The sequence below is a fragment of the Lipotes vexillifer genome, unplaced genomic scaffold, assembly GCF_000442215.2.
Source record: "Lipotes vexillifer unplaced genomic scaffold, Lipotes_vexillifer_v1.1 scaffold69, whole genome shotgun sequence".
In the NCBI taxonomy this organism is placed as follows: Eukaryota; Metazoa; Chordata; class Mammalia; order Artiodactyla; family Lipotidae; genus Lipotes; species Lipotes vexillifer.
The window spans coordinates 2,868,818-2,894,418 of record NW_006790942.1 but is presented as its reverse complement, the minus strand read 5'-3'; the positions used below and the strand labels follow the sequence as shown (position 1 = coordinate 2,894,418).

The 25,601-nt window shown below is 44.8% G+C and overlaps 1 protein-coding gene across 1 annotated transcript in view; it reads left to right on the top strand.

The window, feature by feature from the left end:
• The window catches only part of RB1CC1 (RB1 inducible coiled-coil 1), a 61,754-nt gene that overhangs the window by 33,023 nt on the left and 3,130 nt on the right, over window positions 1–25,601 (top strand). Inside the window, exons 9-22 of the mRNA XM_007464019.1 lie at window positions 1,162–1,346; window positions 1,513–1,699; window positions 1,784–1,865; window positions 1,989–2,050; window positions 3,304–3,407; window positions 4,503–4,629; window positions 4,717–6,617; window positions 14,816–14,981; window positions 17,358–17,466; window positions 17,550–17,778; window positions 18,906–18,960; window positions 19,953–20,000; window positions 22,072–22,130; window positions 23,792–23,928. Coding sequence (XP_007464081.1) covers window positions 1,162–1,346; window positions 1,513–1,699; window positions 1,784–1,865; window positions 1,989–2,050; window positions 3,304–3,407; window positions 4,503–4,629; window positions 4,717–6,617; window positions 14,816–14,981; window positions 17,358–17,466; window positions 17,550–17,778; window positions 18,906–18,960; window positions 19,953–20,000; window positions 22,072–22,130; window positions 23,792–23,928 — 3,451 coding nt within the window. The remainder of the gene's footprint in view (window positions 1–1,161; window positions 1,347–1,512; window positions 1,700–1,783; window positions 1,866–1,988; window positions 2,051–3,303; window positions 3,408–4,502; window positions 4,630–4,716; window positions 6,618–14,815; window positions 14,982–17,357; window positions 17,467–17,549; window positions 17,779–18,905; window positions 18,961–19,952; window positions 20,001–22,071; window positions 22,131–23,791; window positions 23,929–25,601) is intronic.

Genomic DNA, 25,601 nt, shown 5'->3' with positions numbered 1-25,601 from the left:
AGTAAGTTAGTTTTTTAAAATAGATTAAGTTACAGAAAAAGCAGAGCCACGGTTAAGCATGCAGGATATTGAAAGAAAAATAAGATATAAAATAATGACTAAAATTATCTTACTTTCATATATTGAATCATCTCGACTCTTTTTTAATACACATCATTTTAACTTAAATATTTTCATGATATTTAGAAAAAACATGAAACAGAAAAGAGAGAGAGAGAACTACCAGAAAGTAAGAAGACACACTTGCTGTTCTTTGTTGGTTGTGTGGTTGAGCCCTACGAGGATAATTACCTATAGTAGCAAGTGTGACAGCGAGATGGGTGTGCAGATCCTAAAACTTCTATAGCATGGCAACTAGTGAGTAGAGTAGGGAAAAAACCTGTGAATACAGTGATCAGCAAGATGTCTCATCAAGATGTCTTTGGACTTTTTTTTTTTTTTTAAGTGTTTGCTCTGGGCTTTGGCACATCTGTCTGAATTAATCTATAGCCTAAAAACAATCCCTGCCTAACAAAAAGATGCAAGGTTCACCTGTGAAAATAAATAAGGATAGCTAAGAAAAAAGTGTGATAATTACTTTTCCTATGAAACAAAAAACTACACTGTAGAAGTCATTGTTCTAAAGATAATGAGCACAGATCAGTGGAACAAAGTACATAATAGCCCAGAAATACCAGAGGAAGGACTGACTTTTCAGGGAGTAGTGCAAAGTCGATTGATTGATTTTTATTGGGGGAAGTGTATAATATGCTATTGAATATCATTGATTAGATTAAATCTGTTGTTAGTTTTCACAGGGCTTCAAGTCAGTGCCCCTGTTTTTATTTACCTGTGCTCTGACTGAACTGTGGTGTAACAGGAGTTTACAGTCGTAGGTTCTAGTTCTGATTTGCCTGCTGTGTCCTTGGATATGTTGCTTTAGCTTCCTGGGTCTCATTTTTTTTTTCTAGCACGAAAATGGAACAGAATTAGATGAGCATACATTTCTTAAGAACTCTGAATCTTTGCTATGGACACACCTACTACACTCAGAAAAGTAGGAGATTTTAAAATCTTATTTGAAAGTAGAACAGTTCATGTCTAACGTAAAGCTTTTCCTCTTAAATGAATGCTCATGGTTTTCATGAAAGTTAATATCCTTTAAAATATTTTCTCCCAAAGGGATTTTTAGCTAATCAGATGAGAGCTGAAAACTTGAAAGATGCATCTGTGTTACCTGATTTGTGCCTGAGTCATGCAAATCAGTTGATGATTATGTTGCAAAATCATAGAAAACTGTTGGATATTAAACAGAAGTGCACCACTGCCAAACAAGAACTAGCAAATAACCTTCATGTCAGACTGAAGTAAGTGATTCTAGGGTATCTAATTCGGGATGTTGAGAGTTGATTTTTTTTTATTTCTCCCAAGTGATGGTGTAATCTTATCACCATGTTGACATACTTCACTGGTTGATTAACATGGGCTTGGATGATTTTTACAGAGTTTGTGTGTCTTGATTTCATTCTGTAGGTGGTGTTGCTTTGTGATGCTTCATGCTGATCAGGATGGAGAGAAGTTGCAGGCTTTGCTCCGCCTCGTTATAGAGCTCTTAGAGAGAGTCAAGATCGTTGAAGCTCTGAGTACAGTTCCTCAGATGTACTGCTTAGCTGCTGTTGAGGTTGTCAGGAGAAAAATGTTCATAAAACACTACAGGGAGGTATGCAGGTTGGATTGTACTTTGATTGTGCCTGAGCCTCAGTGACTTGGTGTGTGACACTAACAGAGGCTTTCCTTTTCTTAGTGGGCTGGTGCTTTAGTCAAAGACGGAAAGCGATTATATGAGGCTGAAAAGTCAAAAAGGGAATCCTTTGGGAAATTATTTAGTAAGTGTTCTTTATTAATAACTTATACTTTTTAAGAAAAAATGCTGTTTTTATTTCATAGATATGAATAGCATTATATAGCATGAGTTGTAAAATAACCATATTGTTAATTTCTTTACACAGGGAAGTCCTTTTTAAGAAATCGTCTGTTTAGGGGATTGGACTCCTGGCCCCCATCCTTTTGTGTACGTAATTTATTTTCTAATATGACTAAATCCTGTGTGTGTTCAGACCTTTATTTCAGAAGTAGAGATATTTATCAGAAACAGAAAATTTTTATCAAAATGTTTTTGGCTTTAAGATGAATTCATAGTTTTTGGTCAGGAGTCTTCACTGCATGGGACGATGAAGTCCTACTGCACTGTCGAGATGGGTGGGTGGGAACAGATTGTCCCCCTCACCTTATCTGTCTCCACCGCTCCTGTCCCTGCCGCCCTTTCCCTCCCCTCCCCTCCCCTGTTATTCATGTTGCACAAATCAGAATAGGGTGACCCATCAGGTCATCGTCATTGAAACCATGAAAAATAAGGTTGCTGTATTTCTAAACCAGAGTGGTCTGGGGACCACTAATTTTATTACATGAAACGTATGATTCCGTGATCAAAGAAGTTTTGGAAATGCTGTAGGTTTGTTGTTTTCTCCTCAGACACACTGCTTAACTGTTAAACATGTGTTTGTACTGCAGGATTCCTTAGGGCTTTAAATGTATGTGCTTTTGTGTATCTGTGAATGAGTGTTGTAATAGGCAGGATTTCCCACACTCCTTTATCTAGGAACCCTGCTTAATGAAGGGTGTCTTGACGTCTCTAAATCTGCATAAGTGATGACTCAGACCATTGGAGTTATCCTAAAAGGTGCATTTCTTGGCAGTATTTATAAAGAAATGGTAGATAATTTTATTATGAATCTGAAATTGGCTAAGACTTTGTATTTTGGAAAATGTAATGAAAAGGTGAAGAAAAGGGCAAGGAGAAAGTTTTGCATAAGAAAAAACGATCTTTACTGCATTAAAACAACACAGCACTCTAGTAGGTGACAGGAATAGATACAGAGGGCTGGGGCTGTCCTCACGACTGTGCTGTCGGTCAGGTAGAAACTTGGGAATAGCCTGTGTAATAGCGAGACAAATGGGTTCCTTTAATGCTGGCGGGAATACCAGAATTCCCATGAAAAGACGCTGAGAACAGAGAAGTGGGGAGTGAGCACGGCAGTTGATCACCAACAGCTTGCACGTCCCTGTTATTTCAGACTCGGAAAAGCGGTCTTCCCATCCTCACTGAATAGTCCTTCATTTGCATTTTATTATTTTATTTTGTTTCTTAGGTGTGAGTAGATCATTTGAAGCATTTTTATTGGTTATTGAATTTGATTATACTAAGTTATCAGTTACAAAATTGTACTGTATATTTTTTTGCAAGTTACTATTTTTTTAATATAGACACAGAAGCCTCGAAAGTTTGACTGTGAACTTCCAGATATTTCATTAAAAGATTTACAGTTTCTGCAATCATTTTGTCCTTCCGAAGTTCAGCCGTTCCTCAGGTAAATACAGTTCATATTTTTAGCTTTAGTTACTGCCTTGTGATGATTTCGTTACTCTGGAGCTGTGGGAAGGGCAGTAGCACCGCGAGGGGTGCCGGAGCAGAGGAGCACATCATGAGAGCTGGCTGCTCGTGGCTGCTGGGAAGTTTCTGGGGAGTATAAAAGTGATCAGAAAAAAATGAAGGCGATAAAGTAGGAGGGAATTAATGCCTTACGTGAAGTTAATTCTTTTCTGGTAGTGATCTGACGTTGTTGCATATTGTGAGAGATTTCTGATTTATCACTTTTATTTACTATTTATTTGTTTGTTTGTTTGTTTGGAATATAATTGCTTTACAATGGTGTGTTAGTTTCTGTTGTACAGTGAAGTGAATCAGCCATATGTATACCTATATCCCCTCCCTCTTGGACCTCCCACCCATCTAGGTCGTCACAGAGCACTAAGCTGAGCTCCCTGTGCTTTACAGCAGGTTCCCACTAGCTATTTATTTTACACACGGTAGTGTATATATGTCAATCCTGATCTCCCAATTCATCCCACCCTCCCCTCCCCCCAAGGTACACCCCAGGATTCTCCCTAGCAGCTCATTGGCAGGACAGGAGGTGACGTGACCCACCCCCATAATGGTTTCCTAGAGAAGGGGCAAGGATTCCACCTTTTCTCCTTAAGAACATGAGAGATACCCACTTGTGCTCATCGCGGGAGGGGATGACCTTTCAAGGTCTCATCAATTCTGGCTTTTGTTGAGTCTAGAAATGGTGAGGGTTTTGGAGTCTGCAGAGAAGGACTAGTAATTAAAATGTCGAGTTAATCACCCCCTGGGGTGATGGCCACTGCCCTTGGCTTCTGTCCATCTCTTCTCCTACAAAGAAGAAAGGAAGGTATCAATATAAAACTAGTAGAACCAGAGAGGGTTGCTAGTTCTGTGTCCCCCCCCCCCGCTTTAATGATATGTCTTCGTCTGCTTAAACTATTCCTGGTATTGACTGAAAGACGATGGTGAGTTGCTTTTGACATAGATTATAGTATTTGGTTGCAGTTATCCATTTTTCATTGAGAAATTAGAAATCTAATTTGATTGTGCTCTGTTTCAGGGTGCCCTTACTTTGTGACTTTGACCCTCTACACCAGCATGTACTTGCTCTACATAATTTGGTGAAAGCAGCACAAAGTTTGGATGAAATGTCACAGACCATTACAGACCTACTGAGTGAACAAAAGGCAAATCCCGTTCTTTCCAGTGGCTCGCCCATTAGCGTAAATGCCTGTGTTGCTGCAGCTCTGTAAGCCTGTCCCTCTCTTTCCTAGGCATCCGCGAGTCAGACGTCCCCACAGGCGGCTTCCTCACCCCGGACGGAAAGCACGACAGGAATCACAACTACTACCTCACCCAGAGCGCCCCCTCCACTCACTGTGCAGGGCCCCTTGTGTCCTGCAGTCTGTCCCTTAGAAGAATTGTCTCCGGATAGCATTGATGCACATACCTTTGATTTTGAAACTATCCCCCATCCGAACATAGAACAGACTCTTCACCAGGCTTCGTTAGACTTGGATTCATTAGCAGAAAGTCCTGAATCAGATTTCATGTCTGCAGTGAACGAGTTTGTAATAGAGGAAAACTTGTCATCTCCCAATCCTATCAGTGATCCACAGAGTCCAGAGATGATGGTGGAATCCCTTTACTCCTCAGTCATCAATGCCATCGACAGCAGGCGAATGCAGGACACGAGTGCCCAAGGTCAGGAGCAGTCGGGCCACCACGCGTCTCTCGGCGTCCAGCTGGAGAAGTGCCGTGTCACTGCCCACGACTCGCACCTCAGTGTACAAACCATAAAGGAGGACCTTTGCCACTTCCGAACATTTGTGCAGAAGGAACAGTGTGACTTCTCAAATTCTTTAAAGTGTACAGCAGTAGAAATAAGAAACATTATTGAAAAAGTAAAATGCTCTTTGGAAATAACACTGAATGAAAGACACCAAAAAGAACTACAGTCTTTAAAAAGTGAATATGAGGGCAAACTTGCTGCACTAGTAAAGGAGAGCGAAGAGAATGAAAGCAGAATCACCAAGCTGAGGGGAGACTTGGTGCGCCTGGAGGAGGCCTTACAAAATAAAGATAACGAATTTGCTTTGGTTAAACATGAGAAGGAAGCTGTCATCTGCCTGCAGAAGGAAAAGGAGCAGAAGTTGTTAGAGATGGAAAATGTAATGCATACGCAACACTGCGAGATTGAAGAACTGAAGCAGTCACGGGAGACCGTGCTAGCAGACTTAAAGAAGCTCCGCTTGGAGAGTGATGAGAAGCTCCAGCTGTTGAGGGCAGAGCTCCAGTGCCTGGAGCAGAGCCACCTGAAGGACTTAGAGGACACTCTGCAAGTCAGGCACACTCAGGAGCTCAAGAAGGTCATGACCGGCCACGAGGTCTGTTTGGAGAAATTAGAAAAGGAAAATCAACAGAGAATCGAGCAGATGCAAGATTCTCATGCCACAGCCATCCAGGAAAAAGAACAGCAGCTCCAGGAATTAAAACTCAAGGTTTCTGATTTGTCGGACATGAGATGTAAGTTAGAGGTTGAACTTGCCCTGAAGGAAGCAGAAACAGATGAAATAAAAATTTTGCTGGAAGAAAGCAGAGCCCAGCAGAAGGAGACCTTAAAATCTCTCGTCGAACAAGAGACAGAACATTTGAGAACAGAGATAGGTAAACTAAACCAAAAGATTCAAGATGATAATGAAAATTATCAGGTGGGCTTGGCCGAACTAAGAACTTTAATGACAATTGAAAAAGATCAGTGCATCTCAGAGCTAATTAGTAGACATGAAGAAGAATCTGATGTGCTTAGGGCCGAGGTGAACAAAGTGACAGCATTGCACCACCAAGCATCTGCAGTAGAGAAAGGCCTGAAAGAAGAATTGGCTGAACTGCAGAGTCAACTGGACTCAGAGCTGAGTGCTCTTGAGAAACAAAAAGATGAGAAGATCACCCGGCAAGAAGAGGAGTACAGAGCTGTTCTCCAGAACCTTGAAAAAGACAAAGAGGAATGTGTCATGAGGCACCAACAGGCCCGAGAACAGCTGATTCAGAGGCTTAATTGTGAAAAGGAGGCAGCTGTTGAGACTGCCCGTAAAGAAATGAGCTTGGAAAGGGAAGCTGTTGAGAAGGAGTTGTTAGAAAAAATTAAACATCTTGAGAGTCAAATAGCAAAAAGGTAAGAATGAACTTTAGTCTATAATCGTAAAATTAAAGTCTCAGTGATGGAGATTTTAATTGTGAGTGTAATCACAGTACCTTGATTTACTCATTTACCTTAGGTAATACCTTAGGTAAAGGTAACAGTGGAGATACTTTACGAAATAAAAACGTACTTTTGAAAGTAGTGTTTCTCACAGACATCTAAAAAAAAATTAACAGGCTACGTGAATCCATTAGGATGGCTTTTAAAAATGGATTCGTATTTTGGATTTTGAGAGGAATAATTGTTGAAAATTTCCTATGTTTTCGGGATCTTCTTATTCTTTTTTAAGAGGAATAATTGTTGAAAATTTCCTATGTTTTCGGGATCTTCTTATTCCTTTTTTAAGTTATAAATTTCCTTTTGGTTTGTTTGTAGTTCTTTCCCTAAATTCTTCATTTGAAAGTTACTTATTTTCATTCTTTTAAAATACTGTATGTATGTATGTATAAAAGAGCAGCAGTTAGTAACTTCTGGGTTGGTGCTGTATAGCTTTCTGGTGGTTATTTTCTTGATATTACAATTTCAGTTATTTCCTCTGTGATTCAAAAGATAATGTTAAATGCTGGGTTTATGCAGTGGTGAGGGTTTTTGCGTTGTTATTGTTGCGGCCGGACGTTACTGCCTTGGCTGAGAGAAATTGGGCTTCTGCATTTCCACTCGTTAAAATTATTTGAAGGGGTTTGTGGCCTAATAAACAATTTCTAGAACGTTATCAGTTGGTTCTATCATTAATTTTTCCAAGGGAACATATGTATAGGTATATTTGCATTGGCTATTTTAACCTCTGGCCGGAGGTTAAAGGGACTTTTACACCGCCTCCTGTGATCCACTGTCCGCTGTGTGGTGTTCATACCCTGGTGCACAGTTCACCCTCCGCATCTGTTTTGAAGACAGAAAGCCTCTATGTGTTCTGGAGGGATGGCGGGCTCTTAGAGGAACTAGGCCCTACTCGAACCTTCTCAGAGCTTGGGGGACGCCGAGGTCCGGGCAGTCACCGCAGAAGGCCAGGAGGGCACCGGTGACACAGCAGGAGGACAGACGCGGGCGCACCCACTGCGGCTGGCGGCCGGCGGGGCCCCTGGGACGGCGCGGCGGCTCCGCGCGTCCCCGCAGGGCCCAGCGATGGGCTCGGGGTGCGGCTCAGCCCAGGACTGTTCCTGGACGGCAGGGAGCGGCCCCGGGGAGCGGGCCCGGCCGCCCTTCTCCTTCCGGACTCCACGCTCGTCGTCCTCGTTGGCGGATTTCTGGTTGCAGAGGGGGTTCCGGGAATAATCCGGTGCAGGTGAGGCTCTGGCAGGGGGGTGATCGCAGCACGGCGGGCCCCCCGGCACCGAGCACCCTGTCCTCCCGCGGCTCCCGCGTCTCTCTCACCCGCACTGACCTGCCGGAGCCAGGCTCCTGCGACGCGGCCTCTGTGCCCCGTCTCCCCTCCCTGGAGCGTTCCCGCCACCCCGGAGTGGATGCGCGCTCTTCCTTCACCTTTCCACACGGACGGTCTCTCTCCGATACTCTGTTGGCCGGTCCTCCCCCGGGGTGGGCGTCCTCGAGTTCACCGCTGATCATGGGCGCCCCTGCCCGCCGGGCTCTCGTCCTGCGCCTGGGCTCTGGAGCCGGGCCCGCGTGTTGTGCAGCATCCTGTGGAAACAGCCCGCCAGTCTGCTTCCCTGCCGGGCTCAACCGTGGCTGTGATGGAGGGAAGGGAAACACCTCCTGCGCCTGCCTGGCGCTGGCGGGGCTCGTGTGGGCCCGCCTCGCGTCCACCACGTCGTCACCCGAGTGTACCCCCCGGCGTCCTGGCTCCGTGGGCGAGACAGTGTCCGCTTCCTGACAGGCGGCTCGGGTCACGCGGTAACTGGGGAGAGCACTGTCAGGCTCTCGGTCTCTACAGACCCAGGAGCGAGCCCTGAGCCATCTTACGGAAGGGAAACTCTCACCTGCTTCAGAATCCTGAGGGCCTCAGCCGCGATTCTCCTGTAGGACTTGCCGAGGCTCCTGTAGGACTGCCCATTTCTGCCGCAGACACGTCTGGCACCCGCTGGGAGACGGGCCCCGCCGCAGGGCAGCTGGCACGGGTTGCAGGGGCTCCCACACAGCAGGAGGCTGGGCAGGTGTCCAGGAGGAGCTGAGTGTACTGGCTGCTGCCCGCAGCTCTTGGGGTCCTCACCTGCACCCTGGACGGGCGTCTCGCAGGCCTGGACCACTGGGCACTCAGAAATCTCGCTGTGCTGACAGGCTTGTGGGCTTCCACGGCCCTCATTGCTCACCCCACCGGCACTCACGTGTCTTGCCCTGGTAGCTCAAGTAGTGGCTAATTCCTGTTTACCAGGCCTGAGGAGCATGTTGCCATAAATGGGTTGGATTAGTGTGATTTCTTGAGGAATAGCAGGAAGATAGATAATGCCTGCCAACACAGGACCGGAGAGTTGATCTAATCCTGGATAAGACAGAGTCGACTGCGGTCCCTATTGGTGAAATCACAGTGCTTCCTGTGGTCTCTACGCGGGATTGGTAGTCTGTGGCCTGTGGGAATCCAGCCCGCAGCCTGGTTTTGTAAACAGCTTGTATTGGCTCACAGAGAGGCCATTTCTGCTTTGTGGCTGCTTCAGCAGAGTTGAGTAGCTGTGACGGAGATTGTCTGAGTAACATTTATACTATTCAGTATTTGCCTTTACAGAGAAAGATTTGTTTATCCCTGGTCCATACTAATAAGAATAAAGGGGGAAGAAATCACCGAATCAGTAGCTACATGTCAGGTAGTAGTGGTCTTGTTAATTTGCTCCAGTGAAGAGGTTATGTATGATATAGCAGTTTTATTGGAGTCACTACCTGATTACATTATGATAACCCGTTGCTTGTTTTTATATGTTTCCGACAGGACGCATACTTAAGTTGAGCGAGATTGTGGTAGAAATCTCCTCTGTGTTTCAGGGATTTTATGGCTCTTTCTGCCGTAATGGTCCTCGTTCCATCAGTAGGGGGACCAGCAGTGATTCGCCGACAGTTGCTTTTACATCTGTTCCATTTCAGATCCTGGATGGAAGGACGCGTCTCTCATGTATGGTTGTCAGTGGTGTCCTGGTGGACCACAGCGGCATTAGAGTCACGTGAGAGCCAGTGCTCAGGATTCCCTCAAAAGTTGATTAATTACCTTCCTTGAATACACACTCAGCCTGGAAAATGGCCGTGGGTCTCTTTGAAGGTTAGAAAGAAAACTCTGTGTAAAATTTTGGCATTGTAGTTGGTGACTGACTCAGGTCTTGGAATTGGGTGAAAGATGGCGATTCTCTGGAAGTTAGATCTCTGAATGCCAGCTACTGGGTTTTTTAAAAGTCAGTTTAATAAGCCTTTATCGGCCCATTCTGTTAGAGCCCTAGTGACAGCCACTGCCAGAGGTTTTTCTGGGTCAGACTTTCGGTTGCTCTGGCTCTGCTGCCTGTGAGGCCACCACGTCCTGCGTCTGGTTAAGTGGTGCTGGTCGGCCTCTCCCCTCCGAGCCTGTCCTGCCCGTGAAGCTCGTTGAATTTTGCTGGCTTGTCCCGCCACTCTCCCTGTCCTGCAGGCGCCCTGCAGAGCCTTTGGGGTGGTGTTTCTGAAAGCCTTGGTGAAGGAGCATTCTCTGGGCCCTACCAGGGGCTATACAATAAAGCCCAAGATTTTAGTTTCTTTTTACAGTGTCACATTTTGTCAGTGGTAACAAATTATGTCACTTATTCATTGAAGTACTGCTGATCGTTTTTGAGAAAACGTCTATCAAAAACGCGTCTGAATAACCAAAGCTTGTCGTTTTCCAAACAGAAGACGTGCACCGTGGAAGGCGCTCCTCCGGCGCTCACGGAACAGCTGTGCAGCGCTTTGCCGCGACACAGACGCACCTCGTGACGCACAAGGCCTTCGTAGGTGCTTCTCGTTTCGTCACACAGAGGATTAAAAGATGTAGGCTCAGTGGTCAGGATCCAGTAATATTAATAATTTTACTGCATCAAGGATATTCCAAAGTAAACCTGCCTCCACTTGGAGTGCCTTGAAGTGCAGGATACAGTGATTGAGAGTATAGTTGGTGCTACTGTCTCTCCATTAAGGTGTCAGCAGTTTCATCATCTGGGCGATGCCAGCAGGGAGTAAAAGAGAGCATCTTGGCGTCATCGTGTGAGTAGTTCTGACCTTAGTGATCCCTTGACAGTGTTTTAGTTACCTCCGGGGTTCTGTGGATCACCCTTTGAGAGTCACTGGTGTAGAGAACCAGTTGACAGTTTCTGTGAAGGCTTCCTTTTCAGTATTCTAGGCTTTGTGGGCTAAGTGGTCTCTGAGCTATTTAGCTTCGCTGTTGTATCAAGAGGAGTGAGAGAGATGAACAAACAGGCGCGGCTGTGCTCCGGTGAAACTCAACACGTCACAGGCCAGATCTGGCCCGCAGGTCGTGGTTTACCTGTTAGGTCCAGCTTTCAGGCAATCACCATAGCAAACTGATAATAGCTAATATTGAATCTCGAATCTCTGGTCTTTACATCCACGCAAATTTTGGCCTGATTCTTCTTGTTCTAACTCTCATTGGATCCATCCATGTACATACTTCCTATGATTCTGCCAAAATAAATGAAGAAAATCTTGCAATTGTGTTCTCTCCTTGGTTAGATTTTTAGCTCCTCTGGGATCTGGGGATTTGAAAGCCGCACTGGGTCGGGTAGTAGTGAAATGGTGGAAGAGGTTGTCGAGAAAGAAGATCAGCTTAACTGAGAAGGGACCTCAGGAAGGTGATCCTGATCTCTCCAGGGAAGGGGGCAGGGGAGCTTGGTGGGCACTGGGGGCTCCACTGGATGTCTCCAGACTCTCGCCTCCGGAAGACACAGCTGTCCGGTTCTGCAGTGGGGGCCCGGCTCCACGGGAGCGCCCATTGCCCGGGCGCCAAGGTGGTTGCTGCCTTCCGGTTGGAGCCGGTCAGAGAATCAGTTCCAGGTCCCTGTCTTGATGGTTTTCTCCCCTAGGGTCGTATTTGTATCTGTCTGGTATGAGCTTAGAAAAATAGAACCTCTTTTACGTATTCCAAGAATAAAGGGTTTAATACTAGGTTTAGAACTTGTATGAATTTGGGGAGGGCTGGCGGAGCGAAGGGTAAGTGTTGCTGCTGAAGGGCTGGGAATTGGTAGGTTCACAGTCACCTTAAGTACAAAGCTGGTGGCTCATCAGGAAACCGTTACAGATTCTCTGGAGATTGCTGCCAGGTGTCTACTGAGACGTCAACCCAGGAAACCCCTTGTGACCCTCACTGCCCTCCTGTCTGGTCACAGCCCCCTCTGGAGTAATAGACTTTTTAGCACTCCTTCATGCAGGTAACTTTTTGTTGCCAAACTTGAAACCAGAGCTTCCTGGGAAGGGGATTCTGGATAGTGTCGTTCTCGGCTGCCGTCGCACAGAGGAAACCCTTGAAAAGGAGTGAGGAGACTTGAAGGGAGTGGTGCTGATGTGACGGCACCCAGGCCAGCTCCTCTCCGAGCCGTCCGCACTCGGCCGGTTGTCGATCTGCCAGCAGCAGCGTTGAGAGACCACCTGCCTGGGAGAAACATTGGCGAGATGTAAATGGGAGTATTAATTATGTCAGTAATGTCAGAGAGGTCCCGCAGATCAGAGAGAAAAGGGCAAACAATCCATGAGAAAAATGGGCAGAGGATGTGAATCGACAGATCAGAGAAGACGGAAGACAGACAGCCAGCCAGGATGCGAATAGCTGCTCCGTCTACTTGGGATTAAGGAAATGCAGAATTAAAAGTGGGTACCTTTTCTCCATATAACTGGGAAAAATGAAGTCAGTAGTACATATTATTTTGAGAGTTGAGGGCAAGGGCTTTCGCACACCCCGTGTACACGGAACATGCATGCAGGACACGTGTGTGTGGTTTGCATGTGTCAGGAAGCCTGCCTCCCGTGCCGCTCATAGGCGTGTGTCCAGGAGCAGTTGCTGTGGATCTGCCTGGGGACGGGAACACTGGAATAGGGTGTCATTTCGAATCTCTTATTCTGTGATCTCAGAAGAGTTTTTAAAAACCCACGATCAACTACTCGGTCACTAGGCCCAAATCTAATACAGCCACTGATGGGGGAGAGGCCACTCTGGTGTGTGTTCAGTGCGGGTTTCCTAGTTACTAGGAGCGCTGGGTGTCATAGCTTAGCTCATACACACTGGTTCATGGACGTGGGGGAACCAGAGTTGCTCTGTTTCAAGTTCCATGTGATGGGATGACGTTCCCAGCTGGTAACAGATATACCTTGCTTCCTTCAGTTTTAAGTTCAGGGCCTTTTTAAGGTTTTAAATTAATATATGGAAAGATAGGGTTATGTAAGTTTCCCTTTGGGGGGAGGGCAACCTTTATTGATAAATTTCTTAGATTTCCATGGTAGCACCCCTGGATCAGAAACACCTTTAACTAAATTGAGAGATACTGTAACCCTTTTTTATGTCTTCTCCTCGCACAACACAAACATGGCTCCTAATTCCCCAGAGGAAGCCAGCCAGTGATGCTGTTAAAAAAACTACTTAAAATATTCAGCTGTTACTTACTGCTCAGTTTGCTAAGGTTAATTCCCCCTGAGGTCAGAGCCGTTTGGGGCCTTAGAGTCCTGCAAACTAAAGCTGAATGATGGGGCTGGTGGTAATCTGGGGCATTTTCTATGGGAGCCTCCAGCAATGTGACACAGTGTGTACTTTTGGTCAGACTAATAATAACAGCCCCTCGATGTCGTGGGGATTGGTTCCAGGACCTCCCCCAAGTACCAGAGTCCGCCGAAGCGCAAGTCAGCTTGTATAGCGTGGTGCGGTGTTTGCACATAACGTCCTGTACACGTCAGAGCATCTCTAGATTATCTGTAATACCTAACACAATGCAGATGCTGTGTAAATAGTTGCCAGCCCTCAGGCAAATTCACGTTTTGCTTTCTGGGACTTTCTGGGATATTTTCAACTCGTGGTTGGTTGAATCCGTGGATGCGGAACCCGAGGATAAGGAGGGCTGCCCATAAAGCCATGAGAAGCCCTGCCCCAGCACAGCATGGTTCTTGATCATTCTTTGTGTTAAAAGCTCTTTTTTTGTTGTTGTTGTTTTTGGCTGCATTGGGTCTTCGTTGCGGCGTGTGGGCTTTCTCTAGTTGTGGCGAGCGGGGGCTGCTCTTCCTTGTGGTGCGCGAGCTTCTCATTGTGGTGTCTTCTCTTGTTGCGGAGCACAGACTCTAGGCGCACGGGCTTCAGTAGTTGTGGCACTCAGGCTCAGTAATTGTGGCGCACAGGCTCAGTAGTTGTGATGCACAGGCTTAGTTGCGCCACGGCAGATGGGATCTTCCCGGACCAGGGATCGAACCCGTGTCCTCTGCACTGGCAGGCGGATTCTTAGCCGCTGCGCCACCAGGGAAGCCCCATAAGCTCTCCTTTCTTTGTTTTTACTGCCAAAGTGTTCACCTTGCAGGTCAGCACATACCCTGTGCTGATGTCACGGGTGTTCATCCTGGGTATTGGGGATGACTGTGTGTTTACAGAGTCAGTAGTGTCTGAACGTCCTTGTGCCAGAACTGTCCTTCCTGCCTCATCCTCGCACAGCACTGACCCTGAAATAGAAACAGCACTCCCCTCGGTGCACTGGGCAGCGCACAGGTGCAGGGCACCTAGGAAGGAAGGTCCTTCCCGCCTGTGCACGCACACGCGATGTGAGCGCACAATTGCACTCCTACAGGATTCTTATTACTTAGCATCCTGTGTCAGCTGAAACCTCTCATGCAGACATGCCCCAGTGTTCTGACCAGGATCCTTACAACAGTCTTTTAAAAATCTAAATTCACTATATGTCATTCTTTCTAGACAAAAATTCTTCAGTGACTTTACATTGTACTTAAAATACATTTGGTTACTTTTTAAAAAAATGGTTGAGAGTCCGCCTGCCGATGCAGGGGACACGGGTTCGTGCCCCGGTCCGGGAGGATCCCACGTGCCGCGGAGCGGCTGGGCCCGTGAGCCATGGCCGCTGAGCCTGCGCGTCCGGAGCCTGTGCTCCGCAACGGGAGAGGCCACGGCAGTGAGAGGCCCGCGTACCGCAAAAAAAAAAAAAAGTTATTGAAGTATAGTTGATTTACAGTGTTGTGTTAGTTTTGTGTAATTTTGAAAAAATTAATGCTGTATTTAATTTTTAAAGTCATACCATTGAATCTACCAAAGAAGATTCTTCAAGCCTAGTCGCTGAGCTTCAAGAAAAGCTCCAGGAAGAAAAAGCGAAGTTTCTAGAACAACTTGAAGAGCAGGAGAAAAGAAAAAACGAAGAAATGCAGAATGTGCGCACATCTTTGATCGCTGAACAACAGGTGTGTAGGTCTCCCACCTTACTGCATCCATCTTAGGTCTAGAGGAGATGAACATACATTAACAAGTAAAAAATTGCTTTGTGTAGCTGAGGTTTCTTGTATCTTAAATGTGATTTCCCCACATTGCTCCTGATGGTGTTTATTATGAAGAGTGTCGTCTTCGGGATAGAAGCATTTTTCTTTTGAACAGTCATTGTGTCTGTCACACAGGTGCTGCAGAACGAAGCAGTGCTAGGTTAGAGGTGAGGAAATGTAAATTCTCTTCCTGGTTCCTTAGCCACCTGTGTGATCTGTCAGCATCGTTTAACCTCGTCACATCAGTTTGGTTTTTTTGCAAATGAAAGTGTTGGTACTACTGCATAGATGATATTTGAATTTTCTTTTCTGAGCTCTAAAATTTTATTCTAAATTACATGCTGATAATTCTTATCCATGTGATAGGCTGGCGGTAGGTTATGGTGGAATACTGTTGAACTTTGGTGATTCCCTTATTAATATGGATCAGTGGTGAGAGCTGACGCTTGTGAGGTCAGCAGCGGCCAGTCCACTGAGGGTCAAGATACCCAGTGAGGGAGCATTACATCAGCTAAGGTGCTGGGCGGCAGTGGGAGAGGAAATAAAGGAGCGACGCGGTTGGATTTCTACGTAATCAGGATCTCTGGCTGGGACGCGGGGCAGAGTGAGGGCTGCCAGACCAGACCGGTGTGAGAGCAGGTGTAAGTCAGGCACGACATCCTTTTTTATCCCGAGGAATACGTTTCTGAGACTGGTAGGCATGCCGTTACAGTTAATGTGCACATTTAATGTGGTGTGGTGCAGTTTTCCTTTTCTTATTGTCTTTTTAGTTAAAAAAAAAAATGTCAGCCAGAGAACAGAAAGAAAATGGAGAAGTATAGTTCCAAACACTTAGGAGCTTTAAATGTTAAGAGGCCTCTGGGGAAAGACAGAGGAGCCTGGAAAAGCGGGAATGAGAAAGAGGAGCCAGAAACAGAGTGTGCTTCATGGAAACCAGGGAAATGAACTGCCCAGGGCTGGGAGGAGCCACCAGGTTTAAAGTGAAGAGGCCATTCAGGTCTCTGTTTTTAGAAGTCTGAAGTTGTGCATTCTTTCATGTCTCCTCGTCCGTGAGCTAGGTCTTTCTCTCCCGCTTTCTTGCTGCCTGTCTCTGTGCTCCTGTGAGCCTGTGCAACTGCAGACTTCCAGCATTAAGGGGGGATGAAATAAGACGGAGACCAGCGTGGAAAGCTGCCAGCCATCTGATCCAAATGTAGTTCTTCTTTTAATAGTTGTCAAACGAGAGGGGAGGTGACTCCTAAGGTACCTGCCAATTTTAAGTGGTGTTTGGATGTTAAGTGGTAGTTACTTGAGTTGATTTGTAACTAGCTTTATAAGGGCTCCTTGGGCCTAGTTGGCTCTTACATGTAACTAGTCCTGTTTCTAATATGTGTATTATAAATTGTGTTAACTTTTCTGAAAATCCATTTGATATTGCAGAAACAGCCAGAGGTTATGAAAACAAAGTAACTAATATACTAATATTATAACTAATATATATAAATATTTGTTAATTTTCTACCACAAATGATACAGAGCAATGGCTTAATACAAAGGCATATCATAAATATTCTTTTTGAGGGGATCCTCCTGTCTGCTTTCTGGCTAGAAATGAGTTTAACTCGGTATTTAACAAATTCACTAATTTTGGCCCAAGAATGCCACGTTCTTGTTAAACGTCTCTGTTTCTAGCATCATTGGCATTAATGAGTGATTGGAGGATCTTTGACTCTTAATTTTGGAAATTGGCTCACAGGATCTCTGCAGGCAGTTGGTATGTATGAGATCCGCAGTGAGAAGGCTTTCCTAGAAGTCGAGGAGTGGCAGGTCCAGCCATTATAAACCAGAGATATCCAGATGAGAGGAGATGGGATACAGTCAGTGTCCAAAATGTGACTGTGGAATCGAGATTTAGCTAAGGACAGAAGGAAGATTCCAGAGGCAGGGAGATCACTAAAAGGAACAGTTAAGTACATAACAGCGCTGGTTAAAGTGTTGGCTATTTTATTTCTTTCCCCCACATTTAAGACATATTTACTGATGCTTTTCCTCTGACAATAAATATGTGGACAGTAATGTGAAAGTAGCATCCATTTTCAAGATACTAAATCGGAACATGTCTTAATACAGAACTAGGGAAATACAATCGAATGTGTTTACCACAGCGTGGCATTTTTGTTTCAAAATAAACATCACTTGTGAATTACGCTTTTTCTTCTCCCCATAGAGACGCACCGTATGCAAAAAATAGACATATTTTCTTTAGCTCTAGCTGCCCTGCGCATGCAGATAATTTAAGTAGTTATCGTTCTGTTGTTCCAGACCAATTTTAATACTGTTTTAACAAGAGAGAAAATGAGAAAAGAGAACATAATCAGTGATCTCAGTGAAAAGCTGAAAAGCACGATGCAGCAGCAAGAGCGGGACAAAGGTCAGTGACGCTTCCTAATGCGACGTTGTTAGTTGCGTGTCACACTCAATGGTTGTAACGCTCACGTCCGCCCGTGGCTGCAGATTTGATCGAGTCCCTGTCCGAGGACCGCGCGCGCTTGCTGCAGGAGAAGAAGCGGCTGGAGGAGGAGGTCGGCCGGCTGCGGGGCGGCGGCCCCGTCCCCTTCCCGGGGGTGGCCGCCGCCCCCGAGCTGTATGGGGCCTGTGCGCCCGAGCCCCCGGCGGAGGCCCCGGATGCCCTCGGCGAAGGCAGGCCGGACTCAGCGCTGGAGACCAGCACGATGTCTGTCCGGTGAGCGCCCGTGCTACTCACCGGGGGCCGCGGCCCGTGGACCTGAGAGCTGAGCGTGTGAATTCTCCGTGCCACGGCCTGTGATAGCGCCACTGATGGTGTGCGGGAATCCACTTTGGCACGTTTTCGTACCGTGCCCAGGTGCCACCGCAGCGCGCAGGCGGCCGGGCAGGGACCCTGCATGGGGGTCCAGGCCTTGAGGCCATGGCGTCAGGGGCGCAGGGCTTCCTTAGGGTTGCCGGTGCGTCCAGCGTGCTGAGGCCGTGCTGGGGGGAGGGAGTTGTCACTTCTGTGTGGAAACTGAAGTAAAATCAGATAAAAGTCAAACTCACGGAAGCAGAGAGCAGTAAAGTGGCCGCCAGGGGCTGGGGTGGAGCGTGGGCGGTGTTCTCACCGAAGAGGCGGGCGGGTAAATGACGTGAGGTGATGGGTGTGTTAGTTAACTTGATGGAGGGAGTCCTCCCACAGCACGCACGTGTATCAGGCCGTCGTGCTGCGCACTTTAGATGTATTACGGTTTTACTTGTCAGTTACGGCTCAGCTTAAAAGAATGAAATAAAAGCCATGCATGCTCGCTCTTGTTTTCTTTTCTGATTAGTTTCTGACTACCTCAGTGTGATGGGCACATTCACACATGACAGTGACTGGCGCTTTGTAGACACGTAGGAATACTTTTGTAGTCTTTATATAGATTTGGTTTGTTCTTTATGAACTGAAGCTTTGAGTTTTATAGCTCACTCAAGGACTTGTGGCATTTTGTTTGTTTTTAGTTTTAATGGTGAAGCCGCCCAAGAATGACCGTTTTATCTGTGACATGGATAAGAAGAATGGTCCCTGGGAGAAAGCTTGAAATTTCAGACATTATCCCTCGAAAAATGCATGCACAAAGTTTTGCTCATAATTTCAAAAGGTTTATCAATCTAGGTTCAGGATCTGTGGTATAAATTTTATACCATCCTACACCATCAAAATGTGTCCTAATTTAAACAGGCTGCTTCTGAAAATTTAGTACAAACCCTTAAATCTGTGAAGTGCTCTGTATTAACAGTTACATTTCCAAAACCTTACTGGAGACTGTGAAGTCCAGAATTTTAAGACTTAAACTAAAATAAACCATTCTCTCTTAGAGAAAACGTCCACATGCTCTCTGAAGAAAGGCAGAGGATAATGCTGTTGGAACGAGTAAGTGCATCGTTTTCTTGAAGCACAGGGTTTAATAAATATGTTCACTCCGGGATGCAGTGAAGTAAACCTTACGCTGAAAGCAGACTTTATTTGTTTTTAGATTAGGTTTTTTTTTTTTTTAATTAATTTTTTTGTCTGCACCGCGTGGCTTGTAGGATCTTACCAGGGCTCAAACACGGGCCCTGGCAGTGAAAGTGCTGAGCCCTAACCAATGGACCGCCAGGGACTTCCCCAAATTAGATCTTTTTTAACGGTTATTTTTGTGGTTACTTTCGAGAAGTCCTGTCATCTCTGATCCAAGTGGCCAGGAGCAGTTCAGGATTCAGCAATGCAATAGAAGTGTGAATTTCACATATTAATTTCAAAAAGCAAAACATTAACTATTTTCCAAAATAGGGCACAAGTAGAATATGTGAATAATGAAGAAAAGTTAGGGTTTTTATAGTGATCAATTGAAATGAAGAGAAAAAAATGGTAATACGGGGTTTCTTCTCAGTTGCAGACTTTACACATCTTTGTTCAGAGACCACTTTTCATTGCTTAGGCTTTGAAGAGTTTTAACACTTTAGCTCCCTACAAGATAACAGTCTGATAAGGACTCAGAGTCAGAATTGTACAGATTTGTGCTCTTGCACGTGTGCTCTTGTTAGTGAAGGTTCATCAGCATCTGCTGGCATGAGTAGTAGTATTGCAGATTCCTCCTCTTGGGCCCGACCTCCTAACAGAGCCTCTGGGGATGGATCTCAGATAGTTACTGCATATTTACAAGGTCACAAGTGGTTCTGATGCATATTAAACTTTGAGAATCCTTGGCTTAAGGAAATAAACCTAAAATTGTTCTCATTCTCTTTTAAGCCAGTAAATATGACAGTTGGAAAGGATTCCTAGAAAAGAATGTCCCCACAAACCTTTTATGGTAGAACCAGACTTGAGCACGCAGACTATATTTTCGAGCGTAAACCAAGGGTCTCTCTTTCCCACCCCTGCAGACACTACAGTTGAAAGAAGAAGAAAACAAGCGGTTGAATCAGAGACTGGTAAGGTCTTCTCGCCCGGTTGATCTTGACATTTAAACTGTTTGCATTGCATTTCATTATAAAGATCGGAAGGCTGTGTGGTGTGATTAGTTCTTTCCTGGTAGTTTTCGTTGAGCTGCGCTGGTCACTGATGACAGTTGACTCTTAAGCCTGACCACATGCACTGCCTCAGTCTTACAATGTGAAAAGCAGCCGGCAAAATCCAGATTGTCTTTTCTGATTATTAATAAGCTATAATCTCTTCGGATTGCATAATTACATGTGTTTATAATGTCAGGTTAGGGCTCTTGGTTAAGTGAGCAGATAGTCAGAACTGCTCCTCACGAGGCTCTTGTTGGAGCGTCTGCCCGTAGGTATGTGGAATCAGCACGTTCTGTCCGTCACAGATTTTTTTTCTTTCTTTTTTAAAACTCAAGGTGTTTGAACCTGACACCTTGCCTGAGACCCTGCGTGGCCCTCTGAATTGCCTTGGCTTTCCTCTAGCCTGTGAATCTAGCCAAGTGCTTGATGAGTCAGTTTTACACTCAATCTTACCTGCTTTAATAAAGCAGTTGCTTCGTTTTTCAGATTCTGATGATGACAGTTCATGAGGAAATAGGAACAGTTTAAGGCCTGTGTTCAGGACTTTTGAAAAATTTTAAGGTACAGATTAGAACTGAGTTTTTTTTTTTAAATAAAGTGTCTTGTAGGGAGACATCTGTGCTTTCTTTCGTTTGCCTTTCATAACTTGAACAGCAAAAATTACGTATTAATTCCATAGCTCTGCCAGACTGTCAGTCATGAATTTATCACCAAAACAGTTTTTTGAAGGCTATTTGCTGTTTCTGTGAGTGAAGCAAACCCTTTTCAAGGAGCCTTGGAGGAGTTGCCTGCGGCCACTGGGGACGCTACACAGAACAGGCATGCTCCACGTGTGCTCCGTGCAGCGGCCCCAGAGGGATGGACGCTGTGCTGGGCAAGGGTTTAGGCACTTTGTTCACAGGTGTGCTCCTGGCACCCGGAATAGTAGGTGGTGCACAGCACACAGTAGATGCTGGGGAAAGTCTTACGAGGGAAAGGGTCTGGTCCTTCAGATCCAGAGCGCACCCGCTCCCCCGCGATCGGCCTCTCCGGGTCACTCACACTTTCCTGTCGCTTGCCAGCTGTTCAGCCAGGGCTTCCTCACGTCTAAGCCCTTGTTTGTAACAAATACGTGGAGAGCTCAAGCTTTTTTTTAAGAAAATCTAAACAGAGTTGATTTGAATACAGTCTGAAAAATGGATCATTAAACTTGTTCTCACTGGCGGCATGTAGACTATTTGGATGATTTTGAAAACAGGTTGGAATACACTTTTAGGTCTTTCTAGTCATTATTTGTTGTTTTCTTTCTCTTTTGTTTTTAAACATTAATTGAGACCCTTCATAGTGTTCAGAGGGAAATGGAAGAAATTCTGAGCGTCAGAATTAAACTTATGAACAAAGAGAAATCCATTTTTTCCATCCTTGATTTGTGTGGTTATAATTGGGCCCACGGTGCTTGGGAGGGATACCTTGGGACCCGTGTCCCATGTGTCATGTGACAGTGTGAGAAATGTACTGAAGCCTGACTGAAGAGCGGAGAGTCCCGGCCGAGCTGAGGCAGCCACAGACCAGTTAGCCTGTCCCGTCCCGTCCTGTCGTGTCCCCTGCGATGCTCACTGGGGGGCGGGGGGCAGCGGGGGTAGCCCCTTCCTTGTGTCATGCTTGCTTGGAAGAGTGGGTTTTAAACTCTTCTCGAAAAACATCAGTCTCCTTCCTAGTGATATTTTTTAGGATTAAATATGTATTTATAAATAAAATTCTATATTCAGTCTTTAATCCAGCCAAACCTGATTAAGAAATAACATAAGTAAAAGTGTAGGTAAATTTGTCCACTGAAAGGAATTGTTGAAGGAAAGGAATTACATTAATGGAGCAGAGAAGTTTGGACCCTGAAAGCTGGGACACAGACGTGAATGTGTGTAACGTTGGAAGAAATGTTTGCAGTGTGGACCTAGTAAGTGCATCGAGAGAACATGTTACTTGTGTAAGCTTTGTGAACTGTTCTTTCTAGATGTCTCAGAGCATGTCGTCCGTATCCCCAAGGCATTCGGAAAAGATAGCTATTAGAGAGTAAGTATTTGATTTGTATTTTGTGCTTTTGTCTGTGAAAATGTTATACCGAACTGAGTAGCTTTGAATATTGTCAATGAAAATGTATTTCAATGGCTGAAATCTTTCAGCCTCAGGTTCAGTCAGCTGAGTGTTCTGTACTCATTCGTAGTTAACATTGTTTTTTATTGAAAAGCAAGTTTTTCTAAATTATTTTTGGGAACATTAGGATTGTATTCGAAGTCCTTCCTATCATAGCTTTAATTATCACTTACACATACATTCCTGAAGCCTTTGGATTCGACATCCTTTTCAGCTGGTGCCACCTCTTTGAAATCCCACTTATCACCTTATCTTTTTCATTTTAGGTTGGAGAATCTTGATATTTGAGGTTGGAGTGTTTCTTCATTTTTATTTCTCAGGCTTCATTTTATTGATATGCTACAAATCCATAATACACTGTTAAAATTATCACTTGAATAACTTAATAGACAATATCCCAGGACCAAATTACCCCCTAGTAATGTATTGGTTTTTGGCACGGGCTACTGGAAAGGAGGGTGTCTGATAAAGCATTGTTAGCTGCTCGTGAATACTGGTCATTTCTTCTCTGCTTGTCAGGACTGACTTAAAAATAAACGAGACCCTCTGTTTTGTCCGTAACAGATCCGTGGGACCGTATGTTCGGTTGTCAGGCACTCCCGGTTACTGATCTTTCACTTCTCATTAGAGTTTTATCTTTTCTCAGTGATTTGGAAGGGCTGGGTGTATCAGTCTTTATCTACCAGCTGTATGTCAAGTCAAATCAATATAAGGTTTTTCAAAGATTAGAGAGAAATGAGCTTAAAAAAAAAAAAAAAAAAAACTGCCTCAGAGAGGCCCTATCTTCCTTTTGTAAGGTATTATCCTCCAAAACAGTGCCTGTCACATCTTTTTAGGTAGGCAGTTAAGTGTAGGATAATTAGTGGATGATAGACTGTTAACTTTTTAAAGTCTCCCCAGTGATGTTAATGATTTATTAGGTGTAGGACGCACTAAGTTATCTTAGCTCTAGGTTAACTTTGAACTGATATTCCAAACGACACTTCCGAAGGACCCTGGAGAGACAGACACCAGCTGAGACACCCTAGGCGGTCGCACCTACTCTCTCCTGCTCCCTCCTTGCTGGCTTCACCCCGAGTCGGTCATCGCTGTTGACTCGTTTGAGCCTAACTAAGTACATGCAGCTGGTTCAGTTGGGTTTTCTTTCACATTGAGGAGAGGCTACTTGGAGAAGTAGTGGAAGGTGGTTCTTTCCTTCCCTCCTGTGGCTAAGTTTGCTCCCTCCATTTATGTTTATTATTGTAAAACGAAAGATGAGGATGAATGCCTTCTTTCTACAGCTAGATGCGCTGTAATGGGTATTCTTTTTCTCCCCCTCTCCCAAGCATGTTTCGGGTTGTGCTCTTTTAAACAGTAGATTTATTGGAAGTTTTATTTTTTTAAATTTTGGGTCTTTGGCGGTTGCTCGCGTTAGCCTTTGAGCGTCTGTGTATGTCCAGCATTCCCGTGAGGGCCTGGGTAGAGTAAAAAACAAATCATGTAAGTATGAAATTTCCTATCGCATTGATAATTGAATGTTTCGTTGAACATTGCAGAATCAAGGTGACTCCTTAGATCAGTGAAATCATTCCTTTGTTCAGTTTTCAGGTGGGAGATCTGGTCCTCATCATCCTGGACGAGCGCCATGACAATTACGTGCTCTTCACCGTGAGTCCCACCTTGTACTTCCTGCACTCAGAGTCGCTGCCTGCCCTGGACCTCAAACCAGGTGAGGGGGGTAAGTGTCACATCTGTAACCAAAACGACAAACCTAGAGTGGAGAGAATATATTCAGGATTTTTCTCCCACGTTGTCTAATTATATCAGAATTAAATAGGTAAGCAGGAACTCTGCCTAATCCGGTTTTTGTTTGTTTGTTTGTTTTTCTAAAATCTTCATTATCCAGATTATTTTCCTGGATTCTGCTGCTGCAGTTGGGTCAGATATCTCACACTCTAGCAGTAGCAGAATTACACTGTTAAAATTCTCATACTTCAATGTAAATGACATGCTCATTTGTTTATAAGGGCATTACTTGTTTGGGCAAAAATGAATTCTTTTAAATTATAAGATGTCTTTTCTCTCCTATTTATCATCCTGTTTCTACCTTTTTCTCTCATTGAACTTGTCAGTAATTTTTTTAAAAAGGCAATAAGCTTTGTTAAAGTATGCTAAATTACAGTTAGTATATTACTGTCATCTATTACACTGATGTTTAAAGAACTCAAAAAGAACAGAATAGGTACCCTGGGATACTTAGGCTAAATAGAATTATTCAGAAACAAGACTGTGTGTCCGTTTGGTTTGATGTTCCTGTTTGAAATGACTTGTGAACATGGTCACATGCCCGTTCTCTGAAGTAGGCCGCACACGATCACGCCACCATGACTGTCGGCGGTGGGTTATGTAGAATGTGACCATGAAAAATGAGAAGAGAAGCCTGCAATTTAGTTTACTGGTTTTGTACCTTGAAAACAATGAACTTGATTTTTTTTCTTTAATTTTTTTTGTAGGTTTTTTGTTTTTCATTTATTTAGACTTATTTGAAAATGATTTTTAAATTTACCAAAAAAGTTGCATAAATAAGTACAGTATAAAAAAGCCCGATATCCCTTTGCCCAGAGACACCTGCTGTTAACGTTCTGCCCCATTTGCATTACCTGTGCCTGTGCACGTCTAAATGTACTGATCCACGGCTGGACACAAGCACGCGCACGTTTGTTTCCAGGCAAAGTGACGTCCTGCCCCTTTAGCTACTTCACCCTGCATTTCCTAAGAACAGGAAGGGCTCAGTGTTTACGTCCAGTAAGCGCTCACTGTCTACCACGCGCGTTTGCATTGTAAAGACGCTCACAAGTCCCACAGAAAAGAATTTATTTAATAGTCTTACTTTACCACAGAACTCAGGCCCCCTCATTTTCCCTCTTCCTCCGTCCCTCCCTCCCTCCCTCCCTCCTTCCTTCCCTGCATACATACATGCATACATACGTACATGCATACATACAGAACAGGGTGCCAGTTGGGGTAATGCTGCCTACCGACTCCTTGCCCTGGGGGTGTGTGGGTGACCAGGGCATTGTTATGCCCATGACGGGGACTCATCACTCCTTGGACATGAGTGTTAGATGATGCTTTTCAGAAATTGTGACTTATCCTTGAAGGGCTCTATTAGTCCTTAGAGTAGACTTGCCATATCCTGTGGTCCAGGAGCTTTTTTATCTCTGTATCACATGGTAGTGTCTGTATGTTCATTTCAGATGGTTTATTCAGGATATCTTTTTTTATATATCATGCCAAGTAAGGTTTGTAGAATAAAAAATCAGTTTTAGCTTCTCAGAGGCTTTACCCTTAACAGATAATTTATTGGTCGAATACTTTTGGAATCGGCTCTTTTATGACAACTTCTCTTCC